We start from the raw sequence: 14,724 nt of genomic DNA, 5'->3' as shown, positions 1-14,724 counted from the left end.
AACGCCTCAGTCTTAATATCCTTGTCTCTGTTGTCAAATCCATCCATGGCTTCATCCCTCCTTGACTTAACCTCTAATACAGGGAAGGAAGTGGCGGAGATGTATTGGCATTAGATGGGTAGTTCAGAGACCTAGAGTACGGATCTGGGGATCCAGGTTCGAATCCCACCACGGCAGCTGGTGAAATTTGAATCCAATAATATTCTGGAATTGAAACTACTGTTGACTGTTGTAAAATCTCATCTGGTTCACGAATGCCCTGGAGGGACGAAAGCCTGCCATCCTTACCTGGCCTGGCGTACATGTGACTTCAGACCCACAGCAATGTGGTTGATTTTTAACTGCCCTTTCAAGGTCAATCAATGCTGGCCCAGCCAGCGACGCCCACATCCCAGGAATAAATATTTAAAAAAACAGTCCATGTGCATCCCCATGCTTATCGCACCACGACTGACAGGTGTGCCACCAGCTGACCATGCACTGCGATTTTCACCTACATTTCTCCACCTCTTTCTTCTCTCTCCTCCTTTAAGATAAGCTTTTGGTATCCTGTCCTAATGCCACATGTCTTTGGGGTCAAATTGTGCTTGATAATTGTTCCTGTGAGGTATTTGGGTACTTCCTGCTACATTAAAAGGTGTTATATAAATACAAATTGTTGCTGCATAGATGTGTAAAATGTGAATATTTTCTGGAGATGTGTTGCATTGATCCTGAAATAATTAAATTGGTGTGCAGGTATCTCACAAACAATTTGTGTTTGGTAACTATAGTAACAAAACTGAGACCTCCAGATCTAAAAATGTCCTTTTTTAATTCCATAAATTCAGGACGTACCTAAGCAGTAAACACACCTGCACAAGTTGATAATAATGGCCTCAAAAGTATGTCTTGTCTGTCAGTTTTGAAATTTTTTAACTAACGGGTAAGAAAATGGTCCAAGACCCGAGGGCAGAGATTTTGGTTTAAGGTTGAACTGACACTACTGCCTTTCAATTCATTACCTGACCTTCCTCTTTAAATCATCAGCGGGCCATTTCGACAGGTTGAGGCACCCAGAAGACTGTTGAAACCCTAGCTGACGTTTCCAGAGAGAACTACCTGGAGTGAATGACCATTTCCACCCGGTCTCCCATTTTTCCAAAGGGAGAATCCCAACAGGTTTCCAACAACAAATTGTGGAACCTAAGAAGGAATCCTTAAGCGTCGCACCAAGCTCCAATTCACACTGGTGGCATGGTAGCACAGTGGTCAACATTTTGCTTCACAGCGCCAGGGTCCCAGGTTCAATTCCTGGCTTGGGTCATTGTCTGTGCAGAGGTCTCAACATTCTCCCCATGTCTGCGTGGGTTTCCTCCGGGTGCTCCGGTTTCCTCCAACAAGTCCCAAAAGACGTGCTGTTAGGTAATATGGACATTCTGAATTCTCCCTCCGTGTACCCGAACAGGCGCTGGAGTGTGGCGACTAGGGGCTTTTCACAGTAACTTCATTGCAGTGTTAATGTAAGCCTACTTGTGACAATAAAGATTATTATATTATTATTATCCTGCAGCAAATAGCCTGACACCCTATCTACAAGACATAAGTCAGGAGTGTAATGGAATACTCTCCACTTGCCTGGATGAGTGCAGCTCCAACAACACTCAAGAAGCTCAACACCATCCAGGACAATGCACTTGATTAACACCCCATCCACAAACATCCACTCCCTTCACCAGTGGCAGATGTGCGTATCACCTACATGATGCACTGCCAGAACTCACCAAGGCTCCTTCGACAGCACCTTCCAAACCTGGGAGATCCACCACCTTTTAAAAAATTTGTTCATTGGAGTCTGTTCATGGGCATTTATTGCCCATCCTTAATTACAGCCATTTCAGAGTGCATTTAAGAGTCAACCTCATCTGGAGTCACATGTAGGAAGGATGACAGATGTCCTTCCCAAAGGACATTAGTGATGGGTTTTTATGACAATTGACAATGATTTTCTGGTCATCATTAGATATTTAATTCAGATTTTTATTGAATTCAAATTTCACCATCTGCCGTGGTTTGAACCCGGGTTCCTAGTCTCTGGATCAGTAGTCCAGTGACAATACCAGTACGCCATTGCATCCTCTTATGTGGGCAGAAGCACATCCCCGTTGCTGCTAAAGAGTCAAAACAGCTGCTAAAACAGTATTAATAAGTATTATTACCGATGGTGAGAATCACATGTTCCCAACTGCTGGACTTTTTGAAATGTAAAAGCACTCATACACCTTGTGAAGCGAGTTCCCAAGGGGCAGCACTCAAACACGGAACTGTAATCTCAAAGCAGAAATCACTCCACAATTTACTTTTGCCCCTGGATTGCTGTCAATCAGGAGGCCAGCGCACCAAACATTCCTGGTGATCAGAAAAAAGGAAGAATGCAGCAATAAGCTTTTAACAGACATCTTAAGATGCCAGGTCCTTTACACTACAATGGCTGAATCTTCCACTGGTGACACTGCAAACTACTTGCAATAACAGCACACTGCTGAATGCTCAATACCTGTTCAGAAGTCACTGCAGTTTAGAAATTATTGCTGCTGCTGCTCAGACACTTTCAAATATTCACATCCGCCTTTAACGGAAATGTTTGAAAGGAATTGTTGAAAACCACCATTATGATTGCACCAGTACCATTCCTATGCTAATATTATCCACAGTTACTATCCAGGCTTGTTTGTATTGATTGATGCAAAATGATTCCACAATACATGCTGATTCCCAAGAGGATAAAGGGAACATTTTCCAGCCATTGGCACAAACCTGTAACGCTTTGTCCCCAAGTCCTCTGGATGACAAGGGAATATTTTCATCAGAGTTAGACAAAGACCTCAGGTATTGCTCGGGCCAAAGGAATTTTCAAAGTCCGTTTGCACACAATTCTATGTCGGGAAACAACAAAACAACTTTAATTCTCAATTCGTCATTTTGGCCACACAAAATGAATGAAGTGGTCCTGTGTTTCTGGAATAAGCTAATGCGAAACTTAGCTCAAGGTCAGGAGTACTAAACCCGTAGCTCTTCCAGATTAAATTAGGCGTGAAGCCATTTATTGAGAGATTTGAAGCTGCTCTAAAGCAGGTTCTGATGCAATAATTGAATGTCATTGGTGCATCGCACTGAAAAACTGCAAACCTTGGCTCACATACATACAGTCAAAACATGAGACTGGGTCACTTTCCCGAGACGAGATCACACATAACGGTTACACGTCTTAAATTCTGCAACTCAAAAAAAAAATGTTTCCAACATATATGAACTGTAGCAGTGATAGGCATCAATTGAACTGCAGCAGTACTCAAACATTGCATGCTTCACATCTTTAACAAATTGTCTCAACACACTGGAGATTGGCGGGTGCAAGCTGCCTTGAGTTTTTACACGAGCTTAAGTGAACAGTTCCCAATGCACTCAGCAGTCTATTAACCATCTGATAGCTAGTGTCATAAGACCACACATATTAACAGTTTCTGGGGCGAGCAGCTAGACCAGCAACCAGTGTTGAATTTATGAGTTGCAATTTTGTTCATTTGGTGCACATAGGGCTCGATCCTCTGGCCACGCTGCGCCGGAATAGCAGCTCGCCGTGCACACCATGGCCGGTGAAAGCTGGGAGACCCAGCTCCCGGGATCTACCCGGCTCGCAACACCTCACAAGATTCAACGCAATCTCGCGAGACGTTGCAAGGGGAATCCCGCTCACGTTTTGGCAAACTACAGAAAGAGCGAGACAGTAAGCCTCACTCTAATGTGTAGATTCCCAAGGTTTTCTGAGGTTTAGGGATTCAATTCCTTTCCCCCACGGACCTCGGGCGAGTGCCGTTTGGTACTGGTCCCCACAAATGGGGACCAGATGGAACGGCACACAGCTGCGCATTCCCCATTCAGGCCCCTTAGTCAAAGCGAGTCACGTTGGAATAGGCATGTGTTTCTCGGCACTGCGAGTGCCGGGAAACAGGCAGCTAAACGCATTCGCTCAGGGACTTTATTCCCTTTGGGAAGATCGCGCCCATAGTTTCACTTAAATCACATTGAATCGTGATTGACATTTTTCTGTCCAAAATAAACAGAAAAATATGAGCAGCTTACTGACAAAAACTGATTAGATTGAGTGGGCAGTGGGGGGGGGGGGGGGGGGGGGGGGGGGGCATATTTACGATTTAGAACAAGGCTACAACAACTCTGTGAGGGATGGTTGAAACTTCAGCAGGAGAGATTTCCACTTCTCAGACTGTCGAGTCACAGTTTAAACTGGGCACACGCTGACTGCAGAGCAAAACAGTCTCACAGCACAAGGCAGCAGGGAGGTGTAACATCAGCAAACAGTTCATAAAGTGCTGAAGAGGGGGGGCAGGGTCCATTTCTTGAACCTTTGGGTGCAACATAAACTGGTCGCGATTGAATGCATGTGTTTAAACAATATGAAACTGTCACTCATGCTCTCAAAATACTTTAGATGTTAAAGTTTACGAAAGAGAAGGACTGCATGTGACGCCACTGGAACACAGACAGAATGTTCCCCTGGGCACTGGAGGTGCAGTGCCAGTTAACCGTCATAAAATAGGGCACTGCCTGGCTTAAAATCCTACTGCAGCTAGAATACGCAGCAAAAGACGTCCTGCCCAAAGTTTGACGGTTCAAAACCGCATAGAGCTGGAACTAAACTCGATATGCATATATGCAAGAGGGCCAGAGATATAGATTTGTTAAAGTTAAAGAGATCATTAATTGAACCAACACTTTGAACCAGCAGTATTTCTGGTCGAGAACTATGTCTGAATAATCATTTGTCCAGTTACCTGCAGCCGTCGCAAAACGCAAGAAACAAATGTTTACAAGTGACTCTCTAATACAATATGCAAACTCTTTCATTCCTAGATGTTTCAGTTTAATTGTATTAACATTAATGTGTCCTGCACATGAAGACCAACTGTTAACCTACCCTGACTGGGGGACTACGTGCCTGCACTCGGTGAATGCTCTGAAGATCCCTCAATGCAGTGCCACAATTGGTAGTAGTAATGGTCCCGTCGCCTTGCACCCTGGCAGTACCATTGATGTTGTTATTGCCGTTGACGCCGCTGCTGCCAGGTCTCCTCGGCCGGTGTTTGATGCCGTCAAGTAGTCGGACCAGCAAGATGTTGGTGGGGAGCTCGTCGACACCGCAGCCCACCAAGGTCCGGCACTCTGGACAGCGCAGCTCACTCCTGGAGTTCAAGATGCCCTGCAGGCACCGCCGGCAGAAGGTGTGCTGGCATGGCAGCACCTTGGCTGTGGCATCCAGCCGCTCTAAACACACAGGGCACTCCAGCAGGTCCAGCAAAATGGATTCATCCATTCTATCTTGTTCTGTCTCCGAAGCTTCAGTCCGTGGCAGGCCTCCAAAAGAACCTCATCGCAACAAAAACTCCGCTGAATGATGAGCAACCAGATATCCAGCCAAGCTCGGTCACGTCACATCCATTGCCTTTCACTTCAACTTCAAATAACTATGTCAAAAGCAAACAAACGTGTGTAAATTATTAAATTAAAATTAAATTAAATTAAATTAAATTAAATTAAATTAAATTAAATGCTGGGGCAAAAATTTGAGGACAAATAAAACATACATAGAACATAGAATTTACAGTGCAGAAAGAGGCCATTCGGCCCATCGAGTCTGCACTGGCCCTTGGAAAGAGCACCCCACTTAAGCCCCACACCTCCACCCTATCCCCGTAACCCCATCTAACCTTTTTGGACACTGAGGGCAATTTAGTATGGCCAATCCACCTAACCTGCACATCTTTGGAGGTGATTGGCGGTCATAAGGATTACTCTCCCCATTTACTGCATCATTTGATTTTTTTTTAGATCGACTACATCTACATCGGAATAAACCTAGCAATAATATAGTCATACTAGCAAAATGGTTTAAATATTTTGCCGTAATTCAACATTTCCATGTCTTTGTCCAAACTAAACAAAGGATCTGTATCAAAAAATAAAATTGCTCAGTTATGGGAGGGTGCAACGTAAGTTTATCTTTGAGGGAAGGAAGAAGCGTGACGGGCCGAATAGCCTCATTCTGTGCCGTATGGTTCGAGGAGGCAGACCCCTCCCCTCGACCAGCTCTAACTTGACTCCATGAATCAGCTGATCGAACTACACACTCGCCTATGCGGCAGCAGCAGCTATTTGCCCGAGGGGAGGCGATGGGAATGCGTGTGGCTGATTAATACCACGGGTATTCCAAACATTCCCAGAGAGTCTATCCAACCCCAACCCACCCACCGTTTCCAACACACGCAAAAAAAGGGTCCAATCAAGCTATTCTTCGACCGCAGCGCTGCACAGCAGTGACGCCAGGGTAACCTCCACAAACTCTCCAGTTTCTGGGAAAATAACCCCCGCCCGCAGAGCTGGCTCCAGCAGCTGGATTTTTCAGGCAGTTTCAGAAACTCTGGTGAGCAGGGATTGCAGCCCCAGTGAGCGGGCAGATCGTCAGGCTAGAGTCCAGCAACTCTCCCCCGCTCATTGTTTGGTGATCTTAGTGTGGAACAGCCCAAGGTGGCTGGCTGAGGGAACCAGGTCCCCATTCATTCTCCCTGGGCTGGGTGAGGTGCCTGTGGGGAACGGCCATATGGGTTTTGCAAGTCGTTGGTTACATGGCATCCACGACCCAGAATTTACTTACACTTTGGACTGTCATTTGGGCGAACTGCATTTTAAGGGAGTTGGGGAGAGCAAAGATCTTATCCTGAATATTGTTAAAACTCACGGATTAAAACGATCCATGGCATGTAAATTCTGAACAAAACTATAATTTAAAAGCTTGACACTGACGTGCCTGCTAATCATGGGGAAAGCGCGATTGAGCTTCCCTCTGCTTTTTCCTGCCTGGGTCTGTCAATCTTTCAGCAGAGCCCTGGAGCTGACACTCTGGGGGTCTCTGGCAGAATGGACCGTGTCCCATTCCAACTCCTTTGTCACAGGGAGTTGTATCTCGCTCAATATTAACGGTGCGGGCAGAGCGGGATTTTAACAAGCACACGTCGCCAACTAACAGTTTACCAAAGGCAGACCACGCTCAACTACTGGATTAGAGGCGGCGGGGGGGGGGGGGGGGGGGGGGGAGGAGGGGGGGAGACTGAGGGTGGGGGCCAGGAGGGACTGTGGTGGAGAGGAGGGGACGAGATATTAGAGTGGGGCAGGTGAGACGGAAAAAAGGTGATCAGGGCAGGGGGAGAGGGGGATCAGGGCAGGGGGAGAGGGGGATCAGGGCAGGGGGAGTGGGGGATCAGGGCAGGGGGAGAGGGGGATCAGGGCAGGGGGAGAAGAGGATCAGGGCAGGGGGAGAAGGGGATCAGGGCAGGGGGAGAGGGGCATCAGGGGGGGAGAGGGGGATCAGGGCGGGGGAGAGGGGGATCAGGGCGGGAGAGTGGGATCAGAGCAGGGGGAGAGGGGGGTCAGAGCAGGGGGAGAGGGGGGTCAGAGCAGGGGGAGAGGGGGATCAGGGCAGGGGGAGAGGGGGGTCAGGGCAGGGGGAGAGGGGGGTCAGGGCAGGGGGAGAGGGGGGTCAGGGCAGGGGGAGAGGGGGGTCAGGGCAGGGGGAGAGGGGGGTCAGGGCAGGGGGAGAGGGGGTCAGGGCAGGGGGAGAGGGGGGTCAGGGCAGGGGGAGAGGGGGGTCAGGGCAGGGGGAGAGGGGGGTCAGGGCAGGGGGAGAGGGGGGTCAGGGCAGGGGGAGAGAGGGGTCAGGGCAGGGGGAGAGGGGGGTCAGGGCAGGGGGAGAGGGGGGGCAGGGGGAGAGGGGGGGCAGGGCAGGGGGAGAGGGGGGGCAGGGCAGGGGGAGAGGGGGGGCAGGGCAGGGGGAGAGGGGGGTCAGGGCAGGGGGAGAGGGGGGTCAGGGCAGGGGGAGAGGGGGGTCAGGGCAGGGGGAGGGGGGGGTCAGGGCAGGGGGAGAGGGGGGTCAGGGCAGGGGGAGAGGGGGGTCAGGGCAGGGGGAGAGGGGGGTCAGGGCAGGGGGAGAGGGGGGTCAGGGCAGGGGGAGAGGGGGGTCAGGGCAGAGGGGGATCAGGGCAGGGGAGAGGGGGATCAGGGCAGGGGAGAGGGGGATCAGGGCAGGGGAGAGGGGGATCAGGGCAGGGGGAGAGGGGGATCAGGGCAGGGGTAGAGGGGGATCAGGGCAGGGGGAGTGGGGGATCAGGGCAGGGGGAGACGGGGATCAGGGCAGGGGGAGAGGGGGATCAGGGCAGGAGAGTGGGATCAGAGCAGGGGGAGAGGGGGGTCAGGGCAGGGGAGAGGGGGGTCAGGGCAGGGGGAGAGGGGGATCAGTGCAGAGGGGGATCAGGGCAGGGAAGAGGGGGAGACGGGGATCAGGGCAGGGGGAGAAGGGGATCAGGGCAGGGGGAGAGGGGGATCAGGAGAGAGGGAGATCAAGGCAGGGAGGAGAGGGGGATCAGGGCAGGGGGAGAGGGGGATCAGGGCAGGGGGAGAGGGGGATCAGGGCAGGGGGAGAGGGGATCAGGGCAGTGGGTGATCAGGGCAGGGGGAGAAGGGGATCAGGGCAGGGGGAGAGGGGGATCAGGGCAGGGGGAGAGGGGGATCAGGGCAGGGGGAGAGGGGGATCAGGGCAGGGGGAGAGGGGGATCAGGGCAGGGGTAGAGGGGGATCAGGGCAGGGGGAGAGGGGGATCAGGGCAGGGGGAGTTGGGATCATGGGAGAGTGGGGCAGAGGGATCGGAGGCAGAAGGAGAGGAGGCAGGGGGAGGGGGATCGCTTCCCTCGGGTGAGAATCTATCGCCCCCCGGCCGGGAAATAAAACCCTGTCCAGGTCAACGTCCCCTCCCCTCCCTCTCCCCCTCTCACTCCCTCAGCCCCTCACCGCCTCAGCCCCTCACTCACACTCCCTCAGCCCCTCACCCTCACTCCCTCAGCCTCACCCTCTCAGCCGCCTCCCGATCCTCCGGAGCTGCTGCCGTTGCCAGGCCGCCCTGTGAGCGGTGTGCGCAGGCGCGGCGGCCAGAGTCCGCGCCTGCGCACACTGTGGGCGGGGCTTCAGTTGTTGGTATAACACCTTGTTGTTGTTGCTGTATGTCCATTCCCACCTCCACCCCTACACCCCCAACCTCCACCCCTACAACTCCCTCCACCCCCACCCCAGCACTCCTAAACCCCACACCCCCACTTCCAACCCTACACCCCCCACCTACACCTACCACCCCTACACCTACCCCACCCCAGCACTCCTACACCCCACCCCCTCCTACACCCACCCTTCACCCCCCCAACCCCACCCCTACACCCCCCACAGTCAAAAGTTTATAGCAATAGTTCAAAGTCACCTTATATCTGCCTCACCAGTCGGCATGGGTTATATCATTTAGAAAATCACAGACCAATTTATAAATGACAGCTTCTCAATTTTGCTGCAATGTCAGACAAATACAAATTGCTTCAGGCATATAAACTAACGTTGGGCAAATGTCCAATTGGGTCAACCTCACTCACAGCACATTGGGTGTACGTACACTACATGGACTGTAGCGGCTCAACAAGGCGGCCCACCACCACCTTCTCACCGTGTCTGTGTGGGTTTCCTCTGGGGGCTCCGGTTTCTTCCCACAAGTCCCGAAAGACGTGTGGTTAGGTGAATTGGACATTCTGAATTCTCCCTCAGTGTACCCGAACAGGCGATGGAATGTGGCGACTAGGTGGATTTTCACAGTAACTTGAAATGAAAATGAATGAAAATCCCTTATTGTCACGAGTAGGCTTCAAATGAAGTTACTGTGAAAAGCCCCTAGTCACCACATTCCGGTGCCTGTTGGGGAGGCTGTTACGGGAACTTCATTGCAGTGTTAATGTAAGCCTACTTGTGACAATAATAAAGATTATTATTATGAGGGTAACATAATAATAATTGCTTACTGTCATAAGTAGGCTTCGGTGACGTTATTGTGAAAAGACCCTCGTGTGCTGCATTGGGTGTGCTGCATCCAATGGTTTGTATGCACTGATGTCTCCTTTTAGTCATATTTTCCAACGCTGTAAAGTTCCTTAATTTTGTATCGCAGCTCATCCTTTCACACTTGAGATCAACCTTGCTGCCCATTTCTGAAGCAAGTTTTTTTTTGCATATGGCAAATTGCCCAGAACTGAAATCAATATTCTAAATGTGGTCTGACCAATCCATTGTGCACAGCCTTGAGAAATGCTCTTCAAAGCAACTGAACGCTGTATTGCTGATGACTACTAGTGCTCGGATTAGCGGATGTTGTACTGTATCGAATATATTGTCGATTTGTCGAAGGGAGTTGGGAAATCCTAGTTTTGGCTTTTGTGCATTGCTAACACTTCTCTGTTGTCGACAGTTCTGATCAGCGAGAACTAATGGATTTAATCACTCTGAAAAATAAATGCACACCAAGATCCTACGAGAAGCTGAATAAAAACTGCAACAAAGGAGTCTGAGGTTCTCTTTGCTGACCCGAAAACCATACAATTGTGACATTTTTCAAACATCTGATATTGATGACCAATTGCATGTGAATGAATCAGCACAATCTGCTTCCACCATCTCCCTTAAGGTGTTGTTGACAAATAGATATTGCTGACCAACCCTAGGCGTGATTATGATAACACACTAATTTATTACAAAGTCCCTTACATAGATTCACAGACAACAAACAGAAAGACTTGTATTTACACATTGGGGGAGAGGGGGGGGGGAATTCTCCGACCCCCCGCAGGGTTGGGGATTCGCCCGGGACCGGCGTAAATCCCGCCCCCGCCGTGGCTGGAATTCTCTGCCACCCGGGAATCGCCAGGAGCGGGAATCGCACCCCGCCGATCGCGTGCCCCCGGCGGCGATTCTCCGGCCCACAATGGGCCGAAGTCCCGCCGCTGTCAGGCCTCTCCCGCTGGTGGGATTGGCGGCGCGAGCGGGCCCCCGGGGTCCTGGGGGGGGGGTGCAGGGCGATCGTACCCCGGGGGGTACCCCCATGGTGGCCTGGCCCGCGATCGGGGCCCACAGATCGGCCGGCGGGCCAGTGCCATGGGAGCACTCTTTTTCTTCCGCCGCCGCCACGGCCTCCACCATGGTGGAGGCAGAAGGGACCCCCTCCACCACGCATGCGCCGGTGGTGGCGTCAGCGGTCGCTGACGTTCCGGCGCATGCGTGGACTCACGCCGACCGGTGAAGGCCTTTCGGCCAGCCCCAACACCGTAGCACCAAAGGCCGTTGCCGCCAGTTTTGCCGCCAGTCGGCGGATCGGGAGCCACTCCGGCGCGGGCCTAGCCCCTGCGCACCTTTGGGGAGGCCTGACGCCGGAGTGGTTGGCGCCACTCCACTACGCTGGGACCCCCCGCCCCGCAGGGGAGAATTTCGCCCTGGCTGTCACAACCTCAGGACATCCCAAACCACTATACAGCCAATTAAGTACTTTTGAAGTGTCATCAATTTTGCAATGTGGGGCATGGTAGCCATGTCGCATAGAGTAAACTCCCACAAACAGCAATTCAATAATGACCAGTTAATCTGTTTCAGTGAATGTTAATTGAGGGATAAATACCAGCTATGCCACGGAGGATAACTCCTCAGTTCTTCTTCGAAAGTGTGCCATAGGGTCTTTCATGTCCACCTGTGAAGATAGGTGGGGCCTCGGTTGACATCTCATTCAAAGGACGGTGTGGTGATATGAATGTGCACATCAATGCATATAGTTATGTATCAATGTGTTCAGTTATCCGTATGACCTCCAACCAGCAGGTGGTGATAGAGATCCACCATGTGGAGCAATTTGGCAGTTGGTAGTAAGTCGTACAAGAGGGCAGTTGCATAAGAAGTAGCTCCAGGAGAATTTACTGAATTCAATCACTAGTCATTGTCTGTATTCTAGTTTGTTAGTTATCTTTTAACATGTTTGTTAGAAACTAATGATCAAAAAAATGCAACCACTGCTTTTCATCTTACTATTGGACCAACAAACAGCCATAAGGGTTAAAGCTCACATGCACACACCATGTAAATGAGTTTTGATTATGCAGCTAATGTGTGTCTATGACTCATTATTTATTCCCACAGAAATACAGGTACCCATATGTAACTAGTGGCTAATGTATCAGACAACACTGCTTCAAGTGACCGTTTCACTGACGTACTACTCAAAATATTTTATCCACGGGCAGCACGGTGGTGCAGTGGTAGCACTGCAATCTCACGGCGCCGAGGTTCCAGGATCGATCCCGGCTCTGGATCACTGTCCATGTGGACTTTGCACATTCTCCCCGTGTTTGCGTGGGTTTCGCCCCCACAACCGAAAGATGTGCAGGGTAGGTGGATTGAACATGCTAAATTGCCCCTTAATTGGAAAAAATGAATTGGGTACTCTAAATTTATTTTTTAAAATATATTTTATCCACAGATGAATTATAAATTTGCTCCCCCTTTAAATACAGTTCACAGTCTCTGTTCTGGGCGAAGTGGGACAGCTTTTCAAGATCTTAGGCATTCTAGAGGGTGAAGTAAAGATTAATTAAAATGGTTTCAGGGATAGCAGATTTCTGTTACATGGGTAGATTAGAGAAGTTGGGGCTGTTCTTCTGGGTGAAGGCTGAGAGATGTAATGGTCCAAGTTTTGGGAGGCATGTATTTTTTTTGTGTGACGCCCCTATTAAGACTGAAGCTGACCGAGGGCTAATCGATTTCCTGATCGTATGACATCATTGGGTTCCAATAAATGTCCATGTGACCCAAGGAGCAACGGGTAAATAGTAAGCTAATTGCAGTGGGATCGGGTTAGCCTGTGTTTTCTGTTTGGCAGTCTTCGAGTAGATCCTGATGTTGAAGCAGATTTCTGGGAATAGAGCAGATACTGTTATTGTGTTTGCTACACTGTTGGAAAGAGCAGAAGACAGGAGGGGCAAGAGATTTTGGATTGGACAAAAGCCATTGCTGCTGTCCCAGTGTTGGGAAAAGCTCACCAGACTATTTAAAACAATTGAAGGGAACCTCTGGGGTTTCTGTGCCATTAGCACATGACCCGAGTGGTGACTGCGGACATTGTATTGATTAGGATTGCTGGGGAATGTGGCTCAAGAACCATAACGATTGAGTGGGAAGTGTTTTTTTATTCATTAAATGTTGCCTGGGCCAGCATTTATTGCCCATCCCCAATAACCCCTTGAACTGCCCTTTCGGAGGACATTTAAGGGTCAACCAAATGTGCCTGGGGCTGGAGTCACATGTAAGCTGGACCAGGTAAGGGAAGCAGTTCTTCCCGAAAAGAAAACCAGAGGGGTTTTTAACAACAATCGACAATGGTCACCACAAGACCTTTAATTCCAGATTTTTATTGGATGTAAATTTCACCAGTTACCATGGTGGTATTCGAATCAGGTTCCCAAACTATTACCCCTGGTCTCTGGGTAGCTGGTCCAGTGCCAGTACCAGGACACCACCGCTTCTTACATAGTAGAAGCAGAGTTGGAAATACTGTGAAATTACATGTGGCCAATGAGGGTCGATGACTCATTATTTATTTAAACAGAAATACAATTAGCCGCATGTAAAGAGTGACTAACGAATTGGACAATCCTGACCTGGGATGAGTGTTCAAATGAGATGGCACTAAATTTGTATGGGAACTAATGAGTGTTTCAAATTATGTGAGGCTTATGTTTGTTGTATCAACTATTTAAATTGAAATTTGCCCTGCACAATTAATGGAGATTGTTTATTACAGCAAAAGTGAAATCTTGACCACCTGTTTTCTTTCTAGTGGCGATTGGGGGGGGGCAATTAAGTTACTGTGAAAATCCCCTAGTCGCCACATTCCGGTGCCTGTTTGGGTACACTGAGGGAGAATTCAGAATGTCCAATTCACCTAACAAGCATGTCTTTCAGGACTTGTGGGAGGAAACTGGATTTGACCTTATGATGGAAGGTCATTGATGAAGCAGCCGAGGGTGATTGGGTCGAGGACACTATCTTCAGGAACTCCTGCAGTGATGTTCTGGAACATAGGTGACTGATCTCCAACAATCATAACCATCTTCCTTTGTGCCAGGTATGACGTCCCAACATCCTATGATGGCAAAAATAGAAAATACGTGTTTTTAAAAAAAATTCCTTTGGGAATGTGGGCATCGCTGGTTGGGTCAGCATTCAATGCAAATCTTCAAGGGCATTTAAGAGTCAACCATATGGGTAAGGACAGCATATTTCCCTCCCTGCAGTACATTAGTGAACCAGATATGTTTTATGATAATCAACAATGGTTTCATGGTCATCATTAGACTTTTAATTCCAGATTCTTAGTGAATTCAAATTTCATCATTTGCCCTGGTGGGATTTGAACCAGGGACTCCAGAGCATTACCTTGGGTCTCTGGATTACTAGTCCAGTGATAATACCACTATGCCACAGCCTTCCCCCTGTTGTTGGTAATAGTATCTCTCTGGTTGAGACATTAAACCAAGGTCACGTTTTCTCTCTCAGATATACGTAAAAGATCCCAAGGCACTATTTTGAAAAATGGGAATGAGTTACCCATAGATTATCTGGTCACTGTCACATTGATGTTTTTGGGGTCTTGCTGTACACATATTGACAGCCATGTTTCCTACAAGTGGACACTTAAGTACTTAATTGGCTGAAAAATACGTGGAGATTTCACGCGGTTGTGAAAAAATGATGGGCAGTTGAGGAAGG

At 49.4% G+C, this 14,724-nt stretch overlaps 1 protein-coding gene across 6 annotated transcripts in view; it reads right to left on the bottom strand.

The window, feature by feature from the left end:
- Positions 1-9,016, bottom strand: part of sh3rf1 (SH3 domain containing ring finger 1) — a 202,360-nt gene extending 193,344 nt beyond the window's left edge. For 2 of the 6 annotated variants that reach the window (XM_038805836.1, XM_038805841.1), the window contains exons 1-2: positions 8,954-9,016; positions 4,976-5,522 (exon numbers count right to left, since the gene is read on the bottom strand). In XM_038805836.1, the coding sequence (XP_038661764.1) occupies positions 4,976-5,371 (396 nt within the window). In that variant the 5' untranslated portion in view covers positions 5,372-5,522; positions 8,954-9,016. Of the gene's footprint in view, positions 1-4,975; positions 5,523-6,709; positions 6,728-6,793; positions 6,813-8,933 lie in introns of those variants that run through there. The other 4 variants (XM_038805840.1, XM_038805837.1, XM_038805839.1 and 1 more) reach the window with 4 other exon arrangements.
- Between the last annotated feature and the right edge of the window lie 5,708 nt (positions 9,017-14,724).

Source organism: Scyliorhinus canicula, chromosome 8 (assembly GCF_902713615.1).
Source record: "Scyliorhinus canicula chromosome 8, sScyCan1.1, whole genome shotgun sequence".
In the NCBI taxonomy this organism is placed as follows: Eukaryota; Metazoa; Chordata; class Chondrichthyes; order Carcharhiniformes; family Scyliorhinidae; genus Scyliorhinus; species Scyliorhinus canicula.
Note: the sequence above shows the minus strand (reverse complement) of the source record. Positions and strands in the feature narration are given on the sequence as shown.